The sequence below is a fragment of the Crotalus tigris genome, unplaced genomic scaffold, assembly GCF_016545835.1.
Source record: "Crotalus tigris isolate CLP2741 ecotype Arizona unplaced genomic scaffold, ASM1654583v1 scf7180000017685.4511686, whole genome shotgun sequence".
NCBI lineage: Eukaryota > Metazoa > Chordata > Lepidosauria > Squamata > Viperidae > Crotalus > Crotalus tigris.
In genome coordinates this window covers 3,991,246-4,005,339 of record NW_024096565.1, presented here as the reverse complement: position 1 = coordinate 4,005,339, position 14,094 = coordinate 3,991,246, and the positions used below count along the sequence as shown (strand labels likewise).

At 34.5% G+C, this 14,094-nt stretch overlaps 1 protein-coding gene across 2 annotated transcripts in view; it reads left to right on the top strand.

Moving 5' to 3' along the window:
* Positions 1 to 12,613, top strand: part of CLYBL (citramalyl-CoA lyase) — a 189,682-nt gene extending 177,069 nt beyond the window's left edge. For both annotated transcript variants that reach the window (XM_039337763.1, XM_039337762.1), the window contains 2 exons: positions 886 to 1,010; positions 10,814 to 12,613. In XM_039337763.1, coding sequence (XP_039193697.1) covers positions 886 to 1,010; positions 10,814 to 10,909 — 221 coding nt within the window. In that variant the 3' untranslated portion in view covers positions 10,910 to 12,613. The remainder of the gene's footprint in view (positions 1 to 885; positions 1,011 to 10,813) is intronic.
* Positions 12,614 to 14,094: the final 1,481 nt, after the last annotated feature.

Here is a 14,094-nt window from a genome sequence, read left to right as displayed (position 1 = left end):
TAGAATTTCTAAAATAAAATAAATAATAATTACATTCTACATATAAAATTATGACTATATACTATGGATAAAATTAACCACTATATACTATTGAAAGTCAAAATGCTGAAAGAATTATATATTTCTTCCTGACAAATAATTTCTCCTAAGTTGAATCCCTTATAAAGAAAAAAATATTACTTCTTAAAAGTACTTGGTATGTTTTAATTATTTTTAATTGTTTTGCTTGTTCAAGAAAAATATTTCAGTCATTTTTCAGTATTTCCAAGTACTGTATACTGAAGATATTTTTTTAAAAAAATGAAACTCACACAATGCATTGTAATCACAAAATTGTAAAGAAAAAATGTAAAATGTTAATTCATTGAGGCCTTTCAGTTAAATTTTATGTAGTTTCCCTTGGCTGGCCAAGCAAGAGCAAAATGGTGATCATGTTAGAAAAAACATAAGCCATGTTACCATTTCATTAAGAGAACATGTGTCTAACATTTGTGAAAGTATTCATTTTGAAATGGAATAAGTTATAAATAAAATAAATAACCACAAGTCTGTATTGATATTAACCACATAACATAAGGAATATTTTCAATGTACTTCTTTAAAATTATGTGCTTTATGTTTGGGTACAGAAGTTAATTTCAGAATTAATTTAAATTCTGGTTTGAATAAGAATTTGCGGAACAGGTTAAATTTCAAAATGGAGCTAATTTTAAAATGATGATGATGATGGTGATGATGATGATATGATGATGATTATGATAGTTCTACTGGTAATAATAGTAGTAATGTTAAACATGCAAATGTATGCAGAACTAGCAATTACAACATTTTGCTGGAGCATCTGCTTGTTAATGCTGACACTATGGTTATTAATCCTGTTTGTAGGTAAGCAGGTGATCCACCCTAATCAAGTTGCCATTGTCCAGGAACAATTCTCCCCAAGCCTTGAAAAAATAAAGTGGGCAAAGGAACTGATTACAGCTTTTGAAGAACATCAGCATGTAGGAAAGGTAAAACATTTTCTTCAAGACTTAGAATGTGGATTCAAATGAAAATCAGTGTCAAATGTTCATTGGGGAATTTAGATGAACCTGTTTAAAGATATAGTAACACACATATATAGAATACATTGAATAAGAGTATTTTTATCCAGGACACTGATGTTGGGAGAAAGTGTTGTGTCAAAATTTATGCCATCTTGGCTTTAAATGAAAACAATCTTCCTGAAAGATTATCTTTTAAATAAATGTAGATTAGATATTTATCCTCCAGTTAGTTCATTCCACTAAGGTTATACTGAGTTTTATCTTACTAAGATATTTGTTAAAGTGATAATTGAAAATCAGTGCTTCTTTCTTCACAGTGAGGGATTCTTTGCAGCCTTTCAGTAAAATTTATAGGGCAGCTTACAAAATACCCAACTAATTTCAACAGCATTATTTAATTATATACACTTGTTTTAGGGTTTTTTGTTTTTGCCTGCTCTGCCCAAATAGCAGGTACCAGTTATTTTTCTATGCACAAACTAGAGTTCCTGACAAGGTGGAGGCACTTTTATTGCAAAGTGAAGTCAGAATACATGAAAACCTATTTTTTGTTTGAAGGGTTTTTTAATATTAAAGACAGCATAGTAGCACTCATATATGATTGTTCCTAATTTAGTGCATCATTGAATCTCGTGTTGCCTGCTCTGTGGGTTTCTGCTATGTAAACATTGTGGTGATAAAGCACAATCTGTCTTCACTTTGTGCCAGTAACACTTAAATTAGGGGTCGCCTGAAGGAAAATTTTATGCTAGCTACAGCATTGTCAGCTAATTATCTTACAGGTTATTTGCTAGAATGTAGTTTACCACTGGGGAGGAGGAGTTGAAATTAAATATGCTTCTTTTAGAAAAAGCCAAATCTGACATGCTTATCAAGCCAGCAAAGTTGTTCAGAAGTGCAGAACAAAAAGTGTGATCTTTTGGTGCAATTTACCCAATATTTGATTGCCAGAATACAATATTCTTAGTAAAGCCAAGTATGCGCATACATAGCTACACAGAAAACCCCACAAGTGCATATGGGTTTCTGGCTATCTCTTATAGAGCCCATTAACATTAAACTGAGCTATGAAAATATACAATACGCAGAATAGGAATTGCATTGTTATGTCTTCTATTCTTTATTTTAAAGAAATACTTAGCTCTCATAAGCTATTGACATTTGATATTCTTTTGTATTGTTGAAATGTGGACATTTTCAATACCAAACTCTTCCTGAGCTATGGCCACAGTATCATTGCAGCTAGATAACTAGCATTCTCATAAATAAAACATTATCAAGTAATTCCAAAGATGTTTTAGCTACAGGTCCCTTCAGACTATTGGTGTATTTATACTGGAACTTACTTAGGATGATTTGAAATAAATTGAGATAAATGATCTACAATTAAGGACATATAGTTAAAGACTCTTTTACAGAGCATCTTGTTTCTCTTACCTGCTTTGCAATTGCCTATAAAATGTAGTCATGGAAATTGAACCTTCTGTGTGACCTGCTATTAACTCTGAATATTTATAAATATGGCACTAGATATTCATTCTAGCATTAAATGCTGACCTCATTAAAGCAAGTGAGAAAGTTAGCACTGTCTTCTCTAACAGCCTAGCATCATTTAGTGGGTTGAAACAGAATGTTTCCTGGGAATTTTAAATCAATCTTCAATCTTTAATCAAAATTGGAAAGTACGAGAATTAAAAATCTGATTTTTGAAAGATCAGTTAAGATATGACTACTTAATTTCCCCAAAGGGAAATTTTTTTATCACAATTTTCATCATAACTTAAGGAATCTAATTTTTAAATGTTCTATTTTAACATAGATAACTATCTTAAACTGAAAATTGTGAGCATTGTCCTCAATTATATTAATATATTACTCTTGTTTTCTTTGTAAGCCAGACACTAATATTACAATGCCAGCTTCTCCACTTTGTTTCTTCCTCTTTCTTTTATTAAGCTAAAGCTTTAAATTTCAGTGAAGCAGGAACAGAACTTTAGTTTGATACTGTTAAGCCTTGCATGAGGAAAAAAAATGTGAACATGTTTATATATGTGTGTGTGCATTAATTAAAACTGAAAGCCTGGAAAAAGGATTAGAGTGACTAGTCTGCTCTCCAATAAACTGCTAATCTTCAACCTCTGAAATTACAGATCATTGTTAATTGGAAATTCTTAGCAAACTAAGTTTGATGCTATCACTGAAAAATTGTTTATATTTACATAAAGCAAACAGTCCCCATGATTTGTCATAATCTGGAGAATACAGAAATATTTGCTTTGAGGGAATCTGAAATATGATAGGATATTTTAACTAAGATATTCTGATTCTAACATTATGATCATTTTGAAATTTTAGACATCCACTAAAATCAAAATGTTTTTGTTAGTTTTGTTAAAAAAAATACTATTAAAAACATTCAAAAAGAGTAATAAAGCATATTTTATTTAAACTTTATAGTATACTATATATCTTCCCTTCATACAACTCCCTATAAAAAGCTGAACAAATCAATATTTAACTGAGATTCTTCAGTTATATGTTTTTTCTAAATTTTTATCCATAAGAAATAAATATAAAGGAGAATTCTTTCAAAATATATTCTAAAGGAGCATGCATTCATTGCACTGTACGTTTCTTGAGATTTAAATAATACAATAACTCTATTTACTACAATTTAAAAAACTTAAATCTGTACAATTTTTAACCTTTTCTAAAACATTCTCAAAACAATTCACAGTAAAATACAAGTATAACATAATTAATTTGCCCCAATGTAGCACATTATTAGTCATGTAAATTTTCATAATTATTTTATAGCCTTTTAGAATAATATTGACTTTCAGCATCAGTTTTGAAATAAATTTTAATGCATTTAATTTTGAATAATGTGTTAGTAATTTAAGCAGAAAACAGAAATACTCTGTTAACTAGCTAAAAGGAAGACAGTAGAGGTAAGAGCTTTCGTGTTGTAGAAAGTGCCACTTAGTGTATAAGAATCATTAGAGGCATAAAACAGCTAAATGTCAAAATGAAAATTTTCAATCTATCATCACTGTACATATTTAACTCCGTCATTTGTTCTGATAGCTGTTTGAGGGTGATCTTGAATAATAATAATAATTATTAATAATAATGTTAAATGATAGAACATTGTCAACTTGCTACTGGTATCACATCTTTTCTAACATTCCCTTTACGATTTAAACCTGCTTTGGATTTTTCATTTTCATCTTGCTGTTAACAGTAGGAAGGTCCTAATTTGTAAAATTGAAGGGATGTTGTTGTTATTGTTATTATTATTATACAATATTTGACATAATAGTGGGCACATTACGATATACTCTGAATACAGCCTTCTGAAAATTTAAGATTACCAGTTTTCATATTGCAAGATTTGTCTAAAAATATCTGGACAATAGCTAGTAGAATTGTCCAAGTAGAATTCTGAATATTAAGCAATTCTTTAGTGTTCTGGGAAATAATTGCAACTGACCCCAAATAAATTCTGCAAATTAGTAAAATAATGCAGAATTATCTTTATTAGTTATTTTTTCTTGGTTAAAGTATGACTTTTAAGTGTAAAGATCTTTGTGAATAAACTATTGATCAAAGGTAGATTGGAAAAACATGGATTTCAGTCCCATCTCCACCAGGGATTCTTATCTTAAGGCCTGAATATATATTAGCAAATAATCTACACCATAGTGCTACAGGATTAGTCACCTAATATGCAATATAATCTTAGCAGGTCCTATATAAATTTTGCTGCTACATTTTCAAAGGGTCAGAGGTTGCCCAACAGTTTACTTCAACAGCAAATTGGAACTATTAAAAATGAAATAATTTCATTTAATTGCATAATTAAAACATAAATTTTCACATGCGTATCCCTAGAGGATTGCAGTGCAGTCTGAAATAGGAAATGCATTCTTGTTTCTACAGCTGAGCTGGTGTTTATTTGAAACCCTGAGAAAGGAAAAACGTAAAGTGGTATGTGCATATGTATATTTTGCTTTGCTGAAAAGAAACAGACATTTTGAACATATGTTATACGCGACTATTTCAACATTGTTTTCTGAATCATCACAAATTTAAAATAGCCTAATGGGGATCTGAAAAATGAAGAGGAAATATAATCAAAGGAAAACAAATACTTCTTGTCTAATGGAATATTTCAAAACATTCCCTCAAATGAAATTAGAGTTTGTGTGCACAAGAATGTCCTGGGGGTATGATAAACCTCAATAAGCCAATATTTTTCACTAGAAAGGGAAAATATAGGGCTTCAGGAGCTCGAGTGTGAAGGAAATTATGGCAGGATGGGATATTAGGATTGAGGTGATCAAGATGTGCTGAAACTCATTCTGTAAGCTGTAACTGCCTGAACTAATTACTCCAATGCAAACAATTTTTACTCCAATTAGGTCTTGGGCCATGTTTGGGAAATACATACTTTGATTAAAAGTGTTATGCAGATTATCAAATTATCAATTTTTTTAAAGACCATTTTTTTATCCCTTCAAGGAATTCATGCAGTTTGCTCTGCAGTGCTTTGCTTTCAAAAAATATTTTTTTAAAAAAAAAACACACTTCTTTACAGTTTTGAAATTCCACGTTCTAACCAGATCAGAGCCACTGAGAAGCTGAGATCAGCGAAGGTTGACTAGATGCTTCCACCTATGGAGGTTCCTCTCTATGGAGGACACTACACTCTGATAAGCACTGATCAAGAAGGGAATATTTTTCACACTAACAAAATACCAGGGAACTGAAACTTTATTTAGCTCAGGGAGTATTTCTATAGAGTACTTAGCCTAATTGTTCATTCAGCCTCTGGTCACAAAGAGTAACATGAAGCTGCCTCATACTGACTCAAGCTAATGGTTCCTTCTCATCACAGATGACCTATATCAACTATCCAAACTTGTGTTGTCTCCAGAAATGATGGACTACAGTTGCCATCACTCCCACCACTAGGCATAACAGAAATGACTACTGCATGTAGCTCAAAGGCAGCAAATTCGGCATGTTTATTCATTGGCAGAAAATTTCCTAGGGAGAGATGTTTGGCATTTGAATCTTTTTCTCTGGCTTAGAAATTAAGGCCACATTCATACATAGCATCTGATCTACGACTGAATCACCAAGTACTTGAGTACTTAGGCATATCTGAGACATCCTTCCCAGCTTGTACAAAGATAAAGTGTATGAAAACAAACAATCATATTTTTACATCTGATGTTGTTTGATCTATACTGCCCCCATCACATTTTCAGGTATAAAAAGATGGGCAAAATGTTGAAAAATTCTGTCCTTCAGATCCAACTCCCAGCATCACACTCAGCCACAGAGTGTGATAGGCTATGAAAAGGCCTTGTAGCAAGGTCACAAAGCCATGTCTTCCAAATCTTACCTAGCATTTCCCCCCCCCCCTTGGAGCTCCAGGTATAAAGGGGGTCAGCTGCCTTCTTTCTTCTCCAAAGCAGGGCAGAGCAAAAGAGCTAATGTTCTGGCCATATGGTCTTCTCACGGCATACCAAGAGCATTCAAAGGAAAGCCATACAGCCTAAATACCATTCCAACTTATTGAAATGGCAGCAGTCCCATATTTTGTTTCTATTTGGCAGGGATTTTGCTAAAATTAAACCAGTTACCACTAAAGCTTGACTGAAAATTATTCATTTTACCCCATTCAGTCTAGAGGTAAGAGACATGAACTAAGAGAGACATTTGACTTATTGCCAATTTAATTTGACTTCCTTCACATCCTTCCTAGCTTGCTTACTTTTTTAGCAACAATATCTCCATGAATCTCCTTATCCTGCAGCTTGATCAAGGCCATGGGCATCTCTATGACTGAAAAAAATCTTGTTTGTTTACTCAGAAGTAATTTCAATGTATTTTGAAGTAAAATAGGTTGAGGCCTAGCAATATCAGCATCAAAACATTTGTCATTCTTTCACATATGCTTTCACAATGCTGCTATTAAATTTCCCAGAAAGATACACTTTTTCTTCTTTAGAGCAGACAATACTAAGGTAAGCAATATTAACAGGTAAAGATAGAATACTGGTAGGAAATGTCATGTTTTTTTTATTTAGCAAGGGCTGAATTAAATATTTAATTTAGAATATATATTTTTTTGACCATGGTATCCCTTCCATTCATTTCACTGCTGTGATCTAACATAATTAAGTCTTTCTCATTATATGGAAAGCTTTTATATTTACCTTTAAGAAGCAATGGATGGAAACTAATCAAGTAGAGATCCAACCTAAAAATAAGGATAAATTTCCTGTCAGTTAGAATAATTAATCAGTGGAATGGCTTGCCTCCAGAGGCTGTGGGTGCTCCATCGCTGGAGATTTTAAAGAAGGGAGTGGACAGCCATTTGTCTGAAATGGTGTAGAGTCTCCTGCTTGAGAAGAGGGTTAGACTAGAAGACATTCAAGGTCCTTTCCAATACTTGTTCTGTATTCTGATACTATTTGTTCTTATTTTGGCTTGCACACAGTTGATGTTGATGTTCACACAGGAGAAGAAAGCATGACTTCTTTCTTCTGACCTGGCTAGGATTATTTTTTTTAAAAGGGTGGGGGAGTTATATTTGACAAGAATTGTTTTCAAATATAATAAACATAATATATAATATATATAACATATATTGATAATTATAAGTTATATAATATATAACTTATATGTTATATATTAATTTTATTAATATATAGTAATAACTTAATATGTCATATAAATATTTGTTATATATAACATAATATAATAAAATATAATCAACTGCATTAATAGAGGGATAGAGTTAAAATCACATAAAGTGTTAATACCACTTTATAATGCCTTGGTAAGACCACACTAAGGAGAAATTTCCTGACAAAACAATCAGTAGAACAACCTGCCTCCAGAATTTGTGGGTGCTCCAACACTGGAGGTTTTTAAGAAGAGACTGAACAAGCATATGTCTGAAATGGTATAGGATTTCCCACCAGAGCAGGGAATTAGACTAGAAAACCTCCAAGGTTCCTTCCAACTCTGTTATTCTGTTTTTCTGTTGACTTTAAAGTTTAATTATTTATGTCTACAGTTCTGTAAGTGAGAGACACTATTAGCAGCTTCTCCAATCTATTGTCAGTAGTGCTATACTACCATTTCTGTCATTCATTACAGACCAGGGGATCAGATGAGCACCAGCTGGAACAAAACTAAACTATCATTTTGGTTATATCTTCATCTTCATACACTTAAACTTTAACAGAATAATACAGTTGGAAGGGACTTTGGAAGTCTTTTAGTCCAACTCCCTGCTCAGGGTGTTAACCAGAATTACAAGGAAAAAGTAATGTTCCTGACTCCATAAAATGGTTCCAGCATTCTTCTCATGTCATAATGAATTTCTACCTGATTTTTTTAAAAAAAAAATACTTAGATTCTCTTATTAAGAAAAACAATTAAATGGGAAATAAAGGCAGGCAAAGTACCAGTCTCATACAGAATCCACAGATATTTTTAGAAATCAAAATGGTAGCTGCAGTCCAGTGTTTTATCTGGAAATATCCCCTTTGCCATAAGAGAAGATTGATAAGTTGAGAAGGCAGAAAGCATCCCTGGGAAGGCATGCCAGGAGGAGAACCTAACCTATTTTTTCTCTCGAGGAAATGTCTATATTATAACTGTTCACATCTTTTCGTGGCAGCTATTGTGGAACAATCCTCGTGACATTTTCTCAGAATTCTGAATGTTGGGGACCTCTGCTCCTGTGGATAGGGTATAGATTCAATAGTAACAAAACTAATTGATTTATCTTCACACTGATAAAAGTTACATCTAAGCTACAATCCTGCACAATTCATTTAGAGTCAATGGAATTATTTCTTAGTAAATATGTATAAAGAAACTTCCTCTTACACATTTGTCCATAATCCTTGGGAACTTTGGGGATGCATCAGTGTAGTTTTCCTGGATAGAGACAATGTAGAACTGCTCTGATATTTTTGTTGAGCTTTCCATGCTAGCCACCAGTCCTAGCATTTCTGGATGTTTTTACATGAGTTATGGAAATATTGACCCATTTGTCAATGTAATACTACAGATTAATGATTGGAACAGCATACTGTTCTTTAGGATTTTCATGTCATCTCAGCAAACGTATCTAAGCTCATCAGCTAAGGTACATATATATTTATCCTCATTTGTAATTTCATAGGTATTTTATACACCATTTTCCTCCTTTAGTTTTCCAATGAATTATTTTAGTAATACAATTCCAAGACTATAATTTCCTTTTGGCATTTTGTTACTACTATCATCTAATTTTGTTTGTCCTAGTGCAAGCAAATGGTTGTAACATCTCTTCTCATCTCTGCTATTGGAATGAGGCTCTTCAGCAAAATTGACCTAATTATAAACAATACTGTTTATAGTGAAAATTTAAGCACTTTGTATGTTTTCTTTGTGTTACTAGTCCTAATAATATCAGGATATTTTTGTTATTGCATTAGTTTTCTTCAATATAATATGGACCACTTCTCTGTATTCAAACATTGGTTATAATTCTCCTCCAAACAGCATGTTTGTTAAGACTCTTTTACTATTTGTTCTTTTTCAAACAATCCTTAATTTTGCTGCTGCAGTGACAATTGGTCTCTCTTTTTATTTTTTACTCTTTAAAAATATACTCTTTGTATAATCTTACCTACAGCTTTCTAAACTGCATCAGAGATTCTCCAGTGCAGGTTACAAATATGACCTATTTCTCTAGTTTATCTATCACTGTTATCTTTTTTTTCCAGTAACAGAAAGTTAGAAGTCCATATGTGGACCTTTTGGATAAGATTCTGTTCTAATATTCACAATAGCTAGAATCCAGCATTCATCCTCTTCGGTAGGTGGACCTTCTTCTATCAATTTGGAACCAGAGAGTCAGTTCCATCTTCTCTCCCATTGCCCTGCTCCCAGAACACAACATAAACCTCTCTTTTACTTCTCTGATATCAATATTGGGGCTGAGTTTTTAATAGGTTTTATAGTAATACTCCTTACTCAAGACTGTGATTACTGTGGGTTCCTAATCAGCAAAAAGAAAACATTCCTTATGGATTATAATGCCGAAAAACTGGAACCTGGCAAGATTGCTAAAAGTGCAAAATGAATTGCTGGGTCCACTCTCCTCAATATTAAATCACTACTGTCATTTATGCAGCTCATGTGACTTCTTCCTGTCTTTCCTGGGAGCAGAAAGGAAGAATATTTTGTCTTAGAGAAAAAAGTTAACATTTCTCTGGTTTGAGCTTGATTCCTGATAACTACAAGGAAATAGGCATGTTGCTTTTTTCAGCAGCAGGCCTCCCCCCCCCCAAGTTCACATTCTACTTCACAGCCCCGGAACCCAACCTGATCCTGCTTAGCTACTGTAAGAGCAACCAAGATCAGCCAAATGCTGCTACAAACTGAGGACTCTCCCTCTGATATGGGTTAAGAAGCAGGCAAAATAAATCAAAACTCTTTTCCTTCCCCAGTTAATGCATTTTAGCTTTTGGCTCTTTTTTCTTACATCTGTGTTTTGCATTTCTTTTTCTTTTATTTTATTTTTCTTTTATCATTGTACCCCTGGGCTCTTTCTAACACCATTAGAATATGTCTCTGATTCATGTGGGATGTAATGATTCTTGGCTAACAACCAAGTATTATGACTAACTAAAGCCTGAAATGTTATTTTCCCAAGATCTCTTTTGAGAATATTATTTTTTTCTTTGCAGGGTGCCTTTACATTCCATGGCAGCATGATAGACATGCCATTACTGAAACAGGCCCAAAATATTCTTACACTTGCTACTGCCATCAAGAAAAAATAAGCTGCTAAATAAACTTTTCCCGAAGAGTGATTCCAGGAGCTGCTTCAAGAAAAATTACGTAATACTGAGAGAGAGAATAGTGCAATGTTTCATATTTCAATTGAATTCAGAATACATGTCAAACAACTTTGGTCTACTTTTTGTACTGAATGAGAATGCTAAGATTGGAGCCTGTTTCCTATGACAAATGAGTTGTGACAGACCTGAAAGCAAAACTGTTTTCTTTGGAAAAGCGACCAATTAAAATCAATCAGTGATGTGGACAAACAGACTTCAATTAATATTTGACTCAGAATTTTTTTTTTGTGAAGAGCAGAGTTGCCAAGGGAGGAAAAAGTTCTTTATCTTTCGTGGGTATGTAGAAAAGGGGCCCTTGGCAAGCATATTTTGTTATGCAATGAAGAAAAGAACTGCTCTTTGCTTAAAATTCTCTTTTCTACATAACAAGAAGTCTTAAGAGAGGTCTTTGGTAGTTTCAGAGACTTGACACATACAGTATGAAGGAATCCATAGACATTCCTTCCTCAACTTCTATTCATTTTGCTTTAAGAGTTATACTTTTTTCCTTTGCTTTAAGAGTTATATTTTCTCCTAAAAAACATTTTCTGGCACTGTTCTGTGTAACTTTTAAAGGCAGAATCTCTTCTCTGACTAGATTTCCAGCTTAGCTTCTTTCAAGATGTATTGCTTTTAGAATAATTAATCTAAATTAACAATTGTGGTCCAATGGATTTTGCTGCCTGCAATAGAAAGTGCAAGCTCGAAACCATTTAATATGGATTACAAAACTTCTCAAGAGGTTTGTAGTTAAAACATTTGTATGCATCAACTAGGAGTTCAAACTATCTCCTGTATCTTTTTTCAGATGTTTTAGAAAATTAAATAATTATAAGTTTTCCCATTTCACTGTGCAGAGACAACTGTCATGTGGACCTCTTCCCACCTAAATGAACACCTTCTATTTTTTTTCAAGTGCAATTGGATGCATGATTTATAAACGTGGAGTTTGGTAAATCCCTGTAATCCTAAGTGCCTATGGAGAAGGGATTTATCAAAAGTGCTTTTTAAAAAGCATCTCACTGTTGAATCAGACCACTAGTTTTTCTTCAACATGCTCTGCACTGATTTAGTATCATCACAAAGGGTGAGAACAGAGGAATTAGACATTGTAAATTTTAGAAAGCTTTTTTTCCCTTAACACTCAATGATAGTGCTACTTGAATCTCTGCAGATAGCCTTATTACAGCATTTTCAGCCCTGCAGAAATCTGTTTTGAATGTGACCTTAAATGAAGGGCATAGTTACCATGCCTTTTATGAGCATATTAGTAAAGTCTGGTTTTAAATTAGTATGAGAAGAAAACTGGGTGTAATTCCTCAGAATGATTAATCCAAAATTGCAATTTGTGTATGTATTTAGAAGGATTCATGGCAGAATTATAGGTCCATAGACCAAATAGATACCTGATTTTTCAGACTCAAATTGTCCTCATGCACTGGTGACCCATTTCCATTCACTTCAAAAAAGATCATTCCAGCTCAACTAGAGATATTTCTAACAGAACTGAACACAGAAAGAGATTTATCTAACTGGCAATGAACAGCCTTTGGTTCAGTCCTGGGCATGGCTGAGAAAGATTCCCCTTGTGAAACTAAAGGATAGTATACTGTTGAGATATGCAGAGATAATATACTGTTGAGATGACTTGGTGTTTGGAGATGGTGTTTCTATTTATATCAAAGAAGTCCTTCATTCATCTACTCCCCTTATATTAATCTATTTAATCTACTTCACTTTCCATGGTGCCACTTAAAACCAGGGGAGGCAGCTTTCTGGACTGGTGGTGGGTATCTTTAAAATGTTGAGATCATGTTGTGAGCACTTTTATAAATTGGCTCACCTATTTGCAGTAAAGCTGCACTTATAGCTATGTCTTATGATAAAAAGACCCATTTAACATACCAGTCCCTCCTTCCAGCCTCCACCAGGGGCTCTCTACATCATAGTTTGCTGTTTTGTTTTTCCCAAAGCACAATGATGCATTTTCAAACAAAGCCCTGGGTGAAAACCAATAAATACCCCCCCTTTTTTAAAAAAAAAAAGTCCTTTAGGCCCAGGAGCCAATTTGCAAAACACATGTTGGGTGACTGCTTCTCTACAGCTTCAGCCAAGATAATAATGATGATAATGATGATGATGATTCCCTAAAATAGTATACTTTTATTGTACAGACAAATATCTTAGAGACTATCTTCACATATTTACCCTAATTCACTTGGGATCATTTTTGGGTTTATGTATCAAGCTGAATCTTAAACTAATCATGAACCCCACCACATGTGGTTGGCCACATAGTGGTTCTGTGCATCATGCAAACACAGCTAGGGAGGTAGTAAAATAGGATACAGGGACATTCACAGGGAGGGGAGAGCGATGATGATTGATTTAACTACACAATTGGAGTCCTACCTAATTCACGTAAAGAGGAACGGAACTTCAATTACACCATTGCAGTCATCTTGACTTTTTTGAACACACACACATATACCTTGTAGATGCTCCCAATGGCATAGTAAGTCCTGCAGGGTATGCCTTAAGACAGGGCTTTTCAACCAGTGGGACGGGTACCATCTGTGGTACACTGGCGCCTGGCAGGTGGTATGCGACCATCCTAGAAAAGTGGTAGCAGGGGAGGGGAATGAGCTGAACCGGTGGCAGCACTGCACAAGCCTGAGCGAGAGATGGCTGGAGCTGCAGGGCTGTCAGGGTTCAGCGGAAGCGCCAGGATCAGCACTTCTTCGGGGCTGTCGGGGCTCAGTGGAAGCGCCAGGCTCCAGCTGGAAATTGGCGCTGATCCTGGCGCTTTTGCTGAGACCTGAAGAAGCACCAATCAGCTGGAAAGCAGCACTGATCCTGGCACTTCTGCTGAGCCCAGAAGAAGCGCCGATCAGCTGGAATGTTGCAGCATCTCCAGGGTCTTGTGATTTGCATTCAGATGCTTGGCAACTGATTCATATTTATGACGGTCACAGTGTCCCAGGGTCATGTGAAGTGACCAAAACCTGCTGCAACCACCCAGCAGACGGGGGAATAAAAATCAAACATCCCTACACACCACCCCCGCTGCCAATCCTGAACAGAAATGCTCACAATGAAAACCTCGGACAGGAGGAAGAGCACCGCTG